General features: G+C 34.6%; 2 protein-coding genes across 2 annotated transcripts; one reads left to right on the top strand and one right to left on the bottom strand.

The window, feature by feature from the left end:
• Positions 1 to 159: 159 nt before the first annotated feature.
• LOC149385378 (uclacyanin 1-like) lies at positions 160 to 2,043 on the bottom strand. The gene is made up of 2 exons (XM_089624923.1): positions 1,734 to 2,043; positions 160 to 858 (listed from the first exon to the last, which is right to left on the bottom strand). The coding sequence occupies exons 1-2, from the start codon at positions 1,903 to 1,905 to the stop codon at positions 458 to 460; spliced, it is 573 nt and encodes a 190-aa protein (XP_089481049.1). The 5' UTR covers positions 1,906 to 2,043; the 3' UTR covers positions 160 to 457.
• A 6,926-nt stretch (positions 2,044 to 8,969) lies between these two features.
• On the top strand, positions 8,970 to 13,612 carry LOC149385377 (phosphatidate cytidylyltransferase 2-like). Its single transcript, XM_089626756.1, has 12 exons — positions 8,970 to 9,319; positions 9,683 to 9,798; positions 10,015 to 10,268; positions 10,354 to 10,505; positions 10,760 to 10,901; positions 11,269 to 11,425; positions 11,842 to 11,889; positions 11,982 to 12,068; positions 12,537 to 12,665; positions 12,757 to 12,813; positions 12,984 to 13,067; positions 13,157 to 13,612. The coding sequence occupies exons 2-12, from the start codon at positions 9,736 to 9,738 to the stop codon at positions 13,244 to 13,246; spliced, it is 1,263 nt and encodes a 420-aa protein (XP_089482882.1). The 5' UTR covers positions 8,970 to 9,319; positions 9,683 to 9,735; the 3' UTR covers positions 13,247 to 13,612.
• The last annotated feature ends 710 nt before the right edge of the window (positions 13,613 to 14,322 follow it).

The following is a 14,322-nucleotide window of genomic DNA, read 5'->3' as shown; positions in this document are numbered from 1 at the left end:
AATAATATATTGGGGTGATCGATCACTGACAGTTACACCACAATCGGCAAGGATCCGTGTTTATTTTGGAGGGAAAATCGTGTTTTTTTGGTGGTTGTTGGGTAAAGGGTAAAATCGCGTTTATTTTACAACGCTAATAACAGCTTGAGTCGTGCCAAATATTCAGTCGGGCATTCGCATGGATTAATTTTCCAAATGAGAGTTTTACTCATTCCATTTTGAGCTCTCAGATTACACTCTTCGGGTCATGATTATTACATGTTAACACTTACACGTCGAAACAGACGAAGAGAGGGAAGAAGAAGAAGAAAAAAAAAACATATTTTACATGAGCAATGGGAAACCCAAAGAAATTCTTAAAAGTTGCAACATAACACGGTAAAACACTTACCACAATGGCTTTCAAAAAAAAAAAAAAATCAAAAAACAATCAAAGCAGGCATATACGCGTACGTCTCTAGTTGAGACCGTTGATAACAACAGCTAGAAGAAATGCAAAGGCGAAAACGCCGGTGTTGGTCCCGAGCCTTCCGGAAGCAGAAGGAGACGTGGGCCCGGAAGCAGCGACGGCGTCGATGATGATCGGCTCGCGATCGTCCGATGCAGTGACCTGGAGGATCCCAGGGCCGGGATAGGTCGGTTTGTTCATCCGTGGAAGAACCTGGACGTTGAGCTTGAGGCCATCCTTGCAGTGGTCGGGGTTTGTGCTGGCAAAGAAGCGAGTCCCTTCTGCCTCGAGAGGGACGTGATCCATACCGTCGGTGTACATTTTGATCGGGTGGCTCACATTGCACGCCTCGTACTCCTCCCTCGTCCTCACCTCCGCTATGCTGCCCTGCGCTGCAGAGTATGCAAACCCTGCTCCCCCAATTGTATTAGTGTTTTTTTTTTTTTTTGAGGGACCAATTGTATTAGTTTTAATTCTACTTTGAACGGAAAAAATTTCTTCCTATGGATACTCCAATACTTAGTTCATAGAAGTCATAGAAGTATTCCAATCAAGAAATGAGGATCATTTAATTTAGGCTCGGAAAGCAGCTTTCTTCTCATTATATCATGGGTCATGTAGTTAAATAGTCAATTTAAAGTGTTGTGAATTTGCAAAATAGTTAAGTTTTTTTTCTTAATTTAATGAAATAGACAAAATGTGCAGATTTCATTTTTTTAATCCCAAGATTAATTTTTTTAAAACGATAAATTATTTATAATAATCGTAAAAAAATTTAATCTTGACCGTCAAAAAAATTTTGAAAACGTAAATTTGGTTACTTTACTGAAAAGTTAAAACTTTGATTATTTCGCTAATAAATAAATTTCAAATGATTATTTTGTACAATTTTTTTTCAAAAAAATATTTAGTTTGTAGCCGAAAAATGTCATAAATTTGAGAAATACAAGGCAAATCATATAGAATCTTAATTGTCTTAATTTGTTTGATCTTCCAGGATATTTTGGTCCAATAAGTCATATCTTTTCGATTTTTTAATATTGAGTAAAGCATTCAATGTCAATAGTTACAACAAGCCAAAATTTTCCAAAATATCTCTTGGAAATTAACCAACTCACCTAATTGAAAAAAAAAAAAAAAAAAAAAAAAAAACACACACACACATATTTTGTATTACTTTCCCAACCCTTGATTCTTCTGGATTTAGAAATGTCCGTTTCCTATACGCCCTCTTTTAGTTTCTATAATTTGGGTACTCGACTAGAGTTGGAGTGAATAGACTCACAGATACGATCTCCGACCCTGAAGACTTTCCGGGAGGACCAAGAAGCGACGCCAGAAGAGGGGTCCCACCCGCGGTCCCCGCCCACCACGTGCTGGATTTGGGCCTCTCCCACCGCCGCCACCGCCGCCACCACCGCCGCAAATACCGCCACTGCCTTCATTATTCCCGTCATGTCAATGAAACGAAACCCTTTGCGTTCACTCACTGGTCTCTCTCGCTACGTTATTATATTCGCGAGACGGAGAGTGGGTGGTAATAACAGGCCAAAGGCGAAAGGCGCTTGGTTTTGGGCGATAGTAGAATGTATTACTTTCCACGCAACTTCCTACAAAAAGGGTCCAAGTGAGACTGGTAGGTTTTTAGTTTCTACTGCTCTTTCCCGGGCCCACCCACAATTTCCACATTCGCTAATTTGGTGGCTCACACGTGTGCGTTTTTGCCATTTCTCCTACCCACTGGTGGACCAATAAAATGGGATGGACGTAGACTAATATGATTATACGTATACATAATTAAAGCACCGTGACTTCAGGCTCGTCCGGCCTAAAAGCTCACCTTCGAGCATGTGCTTCTCATAAAATCATTACAGCGTGTTGAGATCTTTAGAGGAAAATACGTTTTCGAAGCATATCAAGTCAAACATAAAAAAAAAAAAAGCCTTGCACATGGAGTTATTGTAGGTTTTAGCGAGAGGAACATAAATAACTAAAAATAGAAAGAAAAAATACGTGTTTTTATCCTTGGTTCATATTCGAATTATAATCCAAGTCAGGGTTCGAGAGTCCTATTTGTTAATCCACTAGCTTCAACAAAGATATGTATAAATTATTTATCTTATTGTCAATTATAACCTTCTTTAATGTTGGTTATGATATGTCTTCGAGAAACATCAAAGATCCGCGATCTTGAACATCGACATTATGTGAATATGGCATTAATGCAATATATTAGTTATCTAAATTATCTAGCCCAAGTGACATGATTCCCCTCTACCAGCATCTTCGCATCGGTACGAGTGAGTATTTCACATTCTCCGTTATTTCGATAACTCGTCCAAGTATAGAGTTTAGATAGTTAATTTTTAGGCTCTCGTTTTTCCATCTCGTTGGACTGCTACTTCATCATGATTCCACATTAGTATGATATTGTCCACTTTGGACCCAAGCTCACACGGTTTTGTTTTTTACCACCTTCCCAAAGTACCTCTTACTAATAGAGTTTGTGGCACTTTTATATCTAAGAAAATTCTTGTCTACTCTTCCGCGATGTGGAACTTGGGTACCCAAAGAATCCTCCCCTCAAACTAAGAACAACGTACACACGATCTCACTTCCAACGAAATCATCTTGTACCACCGTTTGACACCAACGGGACACGCCGTCTGACCATCATCATTGTCAAGAAGACTTTCGACACAACACTCACATCGCGAGGTCATCACATTGAGGATTTCTCCTTTCACATCGCAAACGCAGCCCATTTTTTGGATTGTTTGAAACATATTATTATATTATATCTTATATAATAGTTATCCCAGTAGTTTATTTCCATTAATATGCAAAAGACACTATTAAATAATCAACCGCCATAGAGAGAATGATCTCTTAATTGTCACTCGACGTCAGTAAAATCTTAAAATATAATTTTGGAATTTGTAATTGACTAAACTTAAAAATTTCATTTTGTCACCCATTTAAGATTTTTTTTATTTTTATTTTTAGTCATTCTACTTATGTGGCACATTGTTTATACCATTTTTACCCTTATTAATCAGTTAATATAATTTATTTTCGTAATCAATAAAATCTAATTTATTATTCAAAATCCCTAATTATTAGGATCTCAGTTATATATATATATATATATATATATATATATATATCTCTATATTTTCACGTTTACTCTCTATCTCTCTAGCCATGGACAAATGTCAAAAACATTAAAAGCGCAATTAATAATCGTTAATAACTGTTAGGGTCAAGCGGCTATATAGCCAAATAGAACTTAAGCTTTTGCAAAATAGCCATAGTTTGCCAATTATAAGTAAACTAGCCAAAGTAAGATTAATCTAGGCTGAATTAAATTTAATCCCAACGAACTATAACGACAGAATGTAAGCTTTATGAAGACTGGATTAAAATTAATCGAGACATGATTAAAAGTCATAGTACTCTCAATTGGTTATTTTGCTATACTTAATGAAACTATGGCTATTTTGCAAAAGTCATAATTTGAATTGGCTACTTCGTACCATTTTTCCTAACGGTTAATAGGTTTTTGCTTTAACTAATAGTCGGTAATAACTGTTAATAAGTTTTTACCAGAAACCTATTACCGACTATTGACTGCGATATTGTTATTTTTTTACCTCCGTCATGGCTAAAAATGTAATGAAGAGAGAGAGAGAGAGAGAGAGAGAGAGAGAGAGAGAGAGAGAGAGAGAGAGAGAGTTTAGGTATAGATAAATTATTTTCATTTAATTTTTGACAAAGAATGAGGATAAAAAAAATAAGGGTAATTAATAAGGGTAATTTTGTCTTATTGCATTAAAGATAGGCTAATTACCAAATATTACTAAAACGTTGGCTATTTCACAATTCTTAATTTTAAAAAGGTTAGTAAGTTAGAGCGCCCTATAATTTTTAAGTGTTAAATAACTCCCTTTTACAGCCAAATAAATAGATAAAATTTATGTGCTAACAACATTTTGGTTTACATTTGAAAATATAATAGAAATAATAAAAACATGGTATGTGCAATATATATATGAAAAAGGAATTTTCATGAACCCGTACATTGTATATGTTTAAACTGCAATATAATATATATATATATATATATATATATATATATATATATATATATACGATTTGCGCGTATATGCAGAATTATTTTTCATTATTATAGTGGATCCTCAAAAAAAAAAAAAAGGAATTTGTTGCTAAGCGTCTACATTGCGTAAAGTTAAGCTAAAAAAAGGACTCTGTCAAAAATTATATATTTATTAATTATTATACATCTAGATGTTATTATCTTTATAAAACTTCAAAAAAATATTAAGATAATACTTTGTTTTTTAATTAAGCCGCGGCGATAGGGCGGGTTACAAAACTCGTGATTACTAAAAGAAATACCTTGCCAATGTTGATAACCGAAGGCAATTCTAATATTAAAAAGTGTTCATTAGGAAAATAACCAACTTAAACGTTTGATATTGCTAAGTAGTCAACGTTTGGTAAATCTTAGGCAAATAGTCATTTTTATGTATTTAGATACGTAAATCTTAGATAAATAGTCACCTCCATATATTAGGCTACGTCTTTATTTACGACTATTTAATTAAGATTTATCAAACGTTGGCTATTTAGCAGTGTCAAACGTTTAAATTGGCTATTTTTTAATTTTCTATATTAAAAAAGACATTGAATCCATTTTCATGACAAAATGTGAAAGTTGTTTAGTATTGGAGATAAGACAGATTCCACGAGTATTGTGGTGGGAAAGAACCAAAAAAGATTGTAACCTTTCTAAAGATAACCGATAGCTCCTTCATATGCCATATGCCTAGTCAAATTGGACAAGCTAGCCTAATTTTTGTAGGGAAGTGAACAAAATCTAAGGATTCCAAAACTGCGGGATATCCGATACTTAACATTTTTATTTTACATAATTTGGCTTTAACTATCTTACATTTATTTCCAGTGTATTAATATATAATAGTGAACGTAAGAATCTTTGCTATCTTATAGCAGAACGTTATGTTATAGCATTGTTTTATCATTGGGAAAAAAAACCGACACTCTTACTTAAAAGGACATTTTAGTGAACGTAAAAATATTTTAATATCTTAAACTAGAAATGAAGTCAAGAATTCAAAAAAGGTCATAGTCTCTAGAGCAGAAAATCGACTTCAAGGGCCAAACCTGTCATTGAGCGGGAGACCAGCCTCAACGCCCGGTCTTGACCATCAGGCAAGAGACTAGCCCTCAAGGGTCGGTCCTATCCTCGGTGGGAGACCGACCTTAAGGGGCCCCTTGAACGGGAGACCAACCTCAAGGGCCCATCATTTCCTTGACCTTGGGTCCGACAACAAGTCCACTCATTGAAGTAGGCCGACCGAGTCTCGTGGCTCCTTTATAAATACATCATCTACCTTTGCATAAGGTGAATGAAAATTCTATAGACGTGGGAAAACTCCCTATCTCTCTCTCATTCTCTTTCATCTCACTTTCTTTCACTAAACATACTTCTTCGCTGTAAATTTAGAGACAATACTTAGATCCCCCACCTCACTTAACTTACTGGACTAATGTTGAGCGTCGGAGTGTGCACTGAGAAAAACCCCTTCGCGCCCTCTGAGATCATGTTTCTCTAATTTCTAAGGTGATGAGAGGTCGAAAACCTCCTTATGATGAAACGTGAATAATGAGCGAGAGAATTCTACCACCATCTGACCCACGCACGGTCATAGGGACCAGCCCTAGATCGAAACACGTGGATTCTAAGTGTTAAATCCAAAAATCGACATTAACACACATTAAATTTTGACCCGACTTGAATTTTTGAACTATCAAAGCGTTATGATATGACTTAAAGAGCAGTTATGGACAAAACATATGCAGTCCTACTAATTTAGAAAGAAAAAAAAACAGGTTTTATTTAGGGACCAGACATACATAACACCGTAAACATAAACACTAAACATTACTGTGGGAATGTTCATAAAGCAAAAACGAAATTTCTAGGACTAAACATGCCATAAGTTTTTCGTGAGAGCCAAATAACTAATACAATATGGCACACCATTACAGACTCTTAAAGAACCAAGCTAAAGTAAATTTCGTCCAAAGCAGCCACACGGTTTACAACATAATCCAAGAAAAAAGGCTAAGAAAATAAAGATGGATATGCAATTTTTTTCAAAGGCAATTTCGTTCTCACTAGTACAAATGCCCGCTTACACAACGGACTTTCCACGACGGTTTTTAAAGACCATCGTGCAAACTCTCCATGACGGAAAACGACTGTCGTGTAAAGTTTAGACGATGATTTTTAACCACATTTTAAACTAGATTTGTATGGTCATATATTATCGTTTGATTTTACTAGGATGGCAACATTGAGATATTAAGACCGTCATGTATTACACAGATTGGCACATGGTTGTCTTATATTTTTGTGGTGGACATGTCCATTTTAAGTTTATTAACCAAAGCTATCATTTTTAGTATAAAAATATATGTGGATATAAAACATTATTATGAGAAAATATAAAAAATGGCATATAAGCTTATTATTTTAAAAGTGAGGGCAACTAACGTTGCTTTTACATTTTATTAAGATGATATTTATTTTTATATACTCCTACGTATTTTATTTTTACATATCTATATTTATTGTAGTGCTAAGTAGCATGGAGATTGAACACTAATAAATTAGTTACTCCCCAAATCACACATATCGAGTAAAGTAGACTCTAGGATCGTAAAATAGAGGAACTAATTGCTCGTATGATAAGAGTCCACCCTTCCGAGGAGAAATTCGAAAAGAAGAGAAGGTAGAAAATTAAACACTAGTCAAGTCAAATATAATGCGGCCACGCTATTAAAATAACTGTCCAAGAGCACGAGATTGGACAATCACCCCAAACAAACTTATTCATCAGTTATCTCACCTAACAATCCACTCCTGATACATATAAGAGGCTACGAGATAATTGCCAGATCGTTGGGTCTGATAAACCCAAAAACACAAGTCCAACACCTATAAATGGTAAGAAAAAGAATGAGGAAGGATAGAACAATTTTTGCACAACAACCCACGCCATAAACTTAACCTATTGTTCACGACCCTCAATTAATTTCCTCTTTAATTTAGATTCTTTTGTATTTACGGTCAATTATGCCAAGTTCATTTAAGTTTTTCTTCGCGAAACAATTATTATATAATAGTTTTCTCTAACAAAATCATTAACCAAATTGTCAATTAATCGGTCTGATCTTTCGGAAAATGACACAAATATATACTGTGTTTATGTGAAATGTCGAGTGTAACCTTTAGTTTTAAAAAATGTAGAGTTTGTACCTTCTGTTTAACTAAAATGACGAAATTATACCATAAAATAGATACTTGTGCTACAAATCATCCTTTTATTGACTTTTCATTAATGTTGATTCCGATATTTATATGTAAACACCATTTTACCATTTTTTTCATTCGTGCCTTATAGTCCTATATGTTATATATTTAAAATTAAAAAACAACCCCCAATCCCAAATTTTGAAATCGAACTAAATCAAAATAGACTAATAAAATTCCTACATCTCAAACTGCGACATTGATTCTTGGATTTCACGCTCGAATTAGTGATTTTGATGATTTTCGAATGTTGATTTTTATATTTTTCTCTATCTGTGTTCTTCACGATATTTCAGATTTCAGAGTTCAGAGATCATTGTTTTTTTAATTTGTTTTATTTTACAATGAATTATATATAGGTCTATAAGGAGCAAATGAATAAGGGTGAAATGAGATTTACATATACATATCAAAGTCAATATTAATGAAAAATCAATAAAATGAATATTTGTGACACAATCATTTATTTTAGAGTATGATTTCGTCATTTTAATTAAATATAGAATACAAACTCGACATTTTAAAAATAAAAAAGTTAACCAAAATAGTTAACTTAAACATCGAGTATATATGCGTCATTTTCCCTTACCTTGATATTCTATGTACACAAACTATAAAAAATATCAAAGTTTACAGAAAAATAAAATTAACAAATATGGGAATCTTATGTCGCATACCTATTTTTTAGCAAGGTCAAAAATATAATTTATTCGTTGTAGTTTTCCATCTATGTCTAAGAAAAGTTCAAAATTTAAGAGAGACACATATGTGTATAATTTAACCATATAATCTTATAGATATTTTCCATTCAAATAAATTCCACTTTTTATTCTCATGTTCCTCTTTTTGTTTATAATAAATTCCCCTTGATTTTGACACCTTAAAAATGCCAAGACACTCAAAAGTGTGCCTTTAGTAACTTAGCCGATTATTTAAAAATTCTCCCAAAAACTATCAATGAAACCTCAAAATACTATACAAACCAACGTTTTCCACGTGTAGGGTTTAGATTCTCCCACGTATAATCCAGAGACCCATATAACACTAATCAGACGGTCGCTGTATCTTTGGCATCAATAGATCTACCTGTAATCCTGGAGGAATCAGGAAGCAACCCTCCAGAACGATAATCATATAATACTACTACAGCACACAAACACACGAAAAAATATAGCGAATATTTTTTCAATTTCTCTGTTTTTCCTTAATATATTAGTAACTTAAAATAATTAAAGGTCGGCTATTTTTTTCCCTTTGTTCTTTCTTTCTTTCGCTATATTCGAAATCCCTCTCGGCGTGAAATTCTTATTCGTTTCCCTTTTCTTCGCTGCTTTCTTTTGGCTTTCGAACCTACCTATCTCTCTCACTCAACCACACGCAACAAGAAAGCTCTCTCTGGTTCGCTAGCTCGTTCGCTCGCGCCTTCGGTTATCGCTTCAGATTTGAGTGTAAAAATCTCTTCTAATATTTCGTTATCGATTTCAATTAAGTTCTGCTATTTGGATTTGAGCGTCGGAATGAAATTTCATGCTCTTGAATGCTGTCCAGTTCAAGTTTGTGCTTTGGCTGCTTTTGTCGAAGTTGTTCGATATATGGTTTATTGAATTTGGATGTGGCGTTTTCTCTATAAGCGTTTTTTGAATCTGAGTATGAATGAAAATCTGTAATTATAGGGGACAAGTTTTTGTTTTTGAGTGCGCTTGTGTGTTTTTCTTTTTGAATGTTTATTTATTTGATTTGACTTTAATAATACTGTAAGTTTGGTACGGCTTTCTTTTGACCGGTCGATTAAAGTTGATTTTGTGTTTTAGGTGTGGGAATTGCAATATCTATGCGTATGAGTGAAAAATAAAATCAGGGAGTCATGCAGAGGGAAAATTCTAGTTCTTCAACTCCTCGGCTCAGGCATCGTAGGCGCTCGAGTGAGGTTGGTTTGTTAGTTAAAAGTTTGATGTTCAAATAAAAACAAAGTACTTATACGAGAGGTCTAATTATGCGATTTTATATGGTAATTTATTCCTCTGGCATTATAGTATATGGTACTCTGTAGAAGATCGTGAAACTTTGTTTTTGTAATACTAATATTCTAAAGTGATAGTGGAGCAAGAATCAGTAATGGTTTGATATTCTCTTGGACTCTCAGGCTGGTCAGGATGAAAGTAAAGAAAATGGAGGCAAATTACTCGTTAATGACCGTAACAAGTACAAGTCCATGTTGATCCGTGCATACTCTTCTGTTTGGATGATCGGCGGGTTTGTATTGATTATTTACTTAGGACATCTCGCCATTACTACCATGGTTGTGGTTATCCAAATTTTTATGGCAAAGGAGCTTTTCAACCTACTAAGGAAAGCACATGAAGATAGGCATCTCCCGGGATTCAGGCTGTTAAATTGGTTAGACACTCTTGTTTTGTCATTTTCAATAGTTTCGTTGTTGGATAAAGTCAAACCTGTAGTTACCCTTGACTTGTTGGACTAGGCACTTCTTCTTCACCGCAATGTTGTTCGTCTATGGTCGAATTCTCGGTCAACGACTTGTCAACACCGTATCTTCGGACAAGCTTCTTTACCATGTTGTCAGCAACTTTAATAAGTACCAGATGGTTATCTGCTACTCTTTATATATCACAGGTCAGCCGCGTTTGTAATTCTTATTATAGATGCTTTGGTCTGAGTTTTAGATGTGATTTTGGTTCCTTCACTTCGCTAGTGTTTGTGTATTGTACAAAATACTTTTAAAAGGGCTAATTGCTTTTGTTTCATACTCTAGCTGGTTATTGAAATCTTCTATTGTGAGCTTGTTTCCTTTTGGTGTGTTCTCCATGATCTTTTTTCTTCCAGCGCGTAGCTTAGAAGTTTTGACTTACTTTTGTTGTTTGACCCAGGTTTTGTGTGGTTCATCCTTACACTAAAGAAGAGGATGTATAAATATCAATTTGGCCAGTATGCATGGACACACATGATTCTGATTGTGGTGTTTACACAGTCCTCTTTTACTGTAGCCAGCATCTTTGAAGGAATTATCTGGTAAAACAGCGTACTTTGGAATTAAATCTTTGTAGGATCTCACTAAGTAATTTATGGACTCTATGAATCAGACCTTTGATGCTTTCCAGAGTTGGAAGCTTAAACATAGACTTTCACGGCACGTGAATTAATGATATATTTCTTTAATTCTAAGATGAATTAACTGCCACTTAAATAAGTTGTTATTTTTTATTTTCTTTTTTTAAGGCAAGTAATTAAATAAAAGTAAGATCTTAAGCTAGGACTAGAAATTGTCTTTGGTACTCTTTTATGTGGACAGTGTTTTCTCTTCCAGGATGTTCCAGCCCCTTTGAATATTTTCTTTCATTTATATCATTACTTGACCAATTTTCAAATGTGAATTCAGGTTTCTTCTTCCAGCAACACTGATTGCTATCAATGATATTGCTGCGTATATCTTTGGTTTCTTCTTTGGAAAGACTCCTTTAATCAAACTATCTCCAAAGAAAACTTGGGAGGGATTTATTGGAGCTTCTGTTACAACTATCATCTCTGCGTTTCTGGTAAGCATGCTCTGTCCAGTGTGGTTGCTGTAATGAAATAGCTTTGTTTCTCTAGCTGAGCTCATGCCTTGAAGATACAATTTCTGTTAGTGAATTGAGTAAAAGAAGTTGTCTGTTAAGTTTCAGAATAGGTTTGAAAATCCACTAAAACAAGATACGCCATTTGGACCTGACTCTGGTGCAAAGTTCTTTCATGGGTTGTAAGGATATGAATTGTGTGTTTGTGGCTGTGCTTACATAAGTTGTACGTGATGTTTACGTAACATTTTGTGCATGTTTATTTTCTGTTTTTAGTGTTTTTCTCATAGACTGATTACTTTATGTTTGTTTGCAACTTTGACTCATGGTTTCTAGAAAGGCTTGGTTTAATTTGCAGGCTGAGTTTTTCTAATGTATTAACACTTGTTTGTTTGCAGTTAGCAAATATCATGGGTCAATATCCGTGGTTGACTTGCCCAAGAAAGGTAACTTTACCAGAACGAATACTATTGCTTACAGATGAATTGGGGGCCACCGTATTTTATTCAGAAGGAACTTAAAATTTATATATTTGCAGGATTTATCAACTGGGTGGCTTCAATGTGATCCGGGTCCACTGTTTAAGCCATATCCCTTCACGCTCTCTGCGTGGGTTCCTCAATGGGTGCGCAAAGTTACATTCTATCTAGTTTGTTTATACATAAAGATTTTTTTATTAATAAAAAATTATTAGATTATTAAAATTAAAGTATTAAACACATTTTTTTTTAATTTTTATCTTTTTTAATTTCTAGCTCTCATAAGAACACATGTGTTATTTAAAAATACCCTATCTTTGGTAATCAAACAAAGATACTACCTACTTGCATTTTAATTTATGCCTTTGGAGTCTTTAGATCTTGCATTGCTACCCGTAAAAAATGCTACATGCTTGTCTATGTAAAAAGCCGGCTGTAGGAAATCTATAAATATGGTCTGTTTTTTTTTTTTTTTTTTTTTTTTTTTCCCTTAATTTTTATTTTAAAAGAAGTATTGCTCGTGTGGGATATTTGTTGAACTTTTGACTCCCTGTGGAGTGATTTGTGTAGAAACAGTAAAAACTAGTGCTGATCAACGTGTCATTGATGTGCAGTTTCCTTGGAAAGAATTCTCAGTATTGCCCGTTCAATGGCATGCCCTGTGTATTGGTTTATTTGCATCAATAATAGCACCCTTCGGAGGCTTCTTTGCTAGTGGATTCAAGAGAGCTTTCAAAATCAAGGTTTGCTAATTAGCCCTACTGTTAATTTATTATTTTCAGCTCACGAGCTTCAATGAAGTAAACAATAATGCTTGGTTTCCATTTGCTACAGGATTTTGGGGATAGTATTCCTGGGCATGGAGGCATAACTGACAGAATGGACTGTCAGGTCTGTCTATTTTCCGCAAATGAACTTCATGAAATCCTTACATAGTACATATTTAATCTTCTTTAAAATTAGTTCTGTGAAAATCAGCACTTCACTTAGGAGAGGTGGGTAAAATTTCACAGGCGATTATGCTGAACCCCTTAAACTGATGTGTCCATTTCTATTTGTAGATGGTTATGGCCGTATTCGCGTACACGTATCACCAGACCTTTGTCGTGCCCCAAAGCATGTCGGTTGATACGATATTTGCTCAGGTTAGTACTAGGCACAGCTAATTGTACCTCATTTGATGATGATGATAATGAATGTTAAAATATAATTTGTGTTTCTGCATTGTGTCTAGGTACTGATGAATCTAAGTATCCAAGAGCAACAAGCCCTATACGCAAAGCTTGGAGACATCTTGCAGGAGAGGTTGCTCGGGAAGTCGTAGATGCCGAAATAATAATAATAATCGTTCAAATTGGGTAGAAGAAGACATGAAGAAAAAGATATCCAGAAAATGTCTTTGTAGAAGTGTATATTGGCATAATGTCTCAAGTAATTGATTATTTTAGGTGGAGACGATTTTATTTTCTGCGTGCATGCATGCTGTGTATAGTAATTATTTATCCTGGTAGCTTTCCTATTGCATGACTTTAGTTGCACTTGGAAAATTGTTTCCTTCATGCGTTGATTGGGATTTATGTGAACATTCCCACATGAGATAGATAGGGATTACTTTTGTTTATTTTTTATTTTATTTTCATGCACCCAAAATATAACGTTTATTTATTTATTTTTAATTCGACCATATTTACTACGAATATTATCTTGATCTTGGGACTTGGATTGCATAGAGAGTAAAAATCCTTCTAGAAGTTAGTACTCAAACGGGTTTCCTTGAGCGATTCAGATAGCAGAGTGAGGCCCTATACTTCGAGCAAAGCATGGGCTTAAGTTTCATAGCCACATTTATGTTTGCTTTCTTTCAAAGGAAACAATGGGGACATTGGCGGCATACATTCTTAATATTTTTCTTTGGAAACGATTTAGTACCCATTTATTTTTTGTCGGGTAAAATCTTTAATCTTTGTTTTTAGAGTCGCCGTAAATCCCTAATACAGATGAACACGTTAATTGCAAACGGGAACCCACGTGTAAGCATCTTATGATAATAAGATGTTTTTATTTATTTATTTATAAATACTAAATAATATATTAATGGGTTTAATAGAGAGAGTGAATTATTATTCATTTAAACCGGGAAAAAAGAAGGAAAATCGACGAAGAAAAGAAATTCCCAAATCGAAAGCCTTAAACTTTGTCTTTCTTCTTCTGGTTTATCACCTACTCACGAATAAGGATGACATTATTATCCGATACCCGTTAACCCGCCCGTTACCCGGTCTAAACGGGTTGGGTAATACCCGTTTGAAACGGGTTAACAGGTAATACCCGTTAACATTTAAATGAGTAAGGGTACATGTATAGTTTTACCCGACCCGCTAACTCGTTAACCCGGCCCGT

This window comes from Urtica dioica, chromosome 9 (assembly GCF_054948205.1).
Source record: "Urtica dioica subsp. dioica isolate 48M chromosome 9, U.dioica_male_clone48M_v1_H2, whole genome shotgun sequence".
Taxonomy (NCBI): Eukaryota; Viridiplantae; Streptophyta; class Magnoliopsida; order Rosales; family Urticaceae; genus Urtica; species Urtica dioica.
This window is presented reverse-complemented; position numbering and strand designations above follow the sequence as displayed.

Excerpts from the sequence above, each read along its gene's own strand:
- LOC149385378 (XM_089624923.1), bottom strand. The coding sequence starts at position 1,905 with ATGACGGGAATAATGAAGGCAGTGGCGGTATTTGCGGCGGTGGTGGCG. Across the intron at positions 859-1,733 it reads CAGGGTCGGAGATCGTATCT|GGTTTGCATACTCTGCAGCG; the intron begins GTGAGTCTATTC and ends TTGGGGGAGCAG.
- LOC149385377 (XM_089626756.1), top strand. The coding sequence starts at position 9,736 with ATGCAGAGGGAAAATTCTAGTTCTTCAACTCCTCGGCTCAGGCATCGT. Across the intron at positions 10,506-10,759 it reads CTACTCTTTATATATCACAG|GTTTTGTGTGGTTCATCCTT; the intron begins GTCAGCCGCGTT and ends TGTTTGACCCAG. Across the intron at positions 13,068-13,156 it reads TTGATACGATATTTGCTCAG|GTACTGATGAATCTAAGTAT; the intron begins GTTAGTACTAGG and ends CATTGTGTCTAG.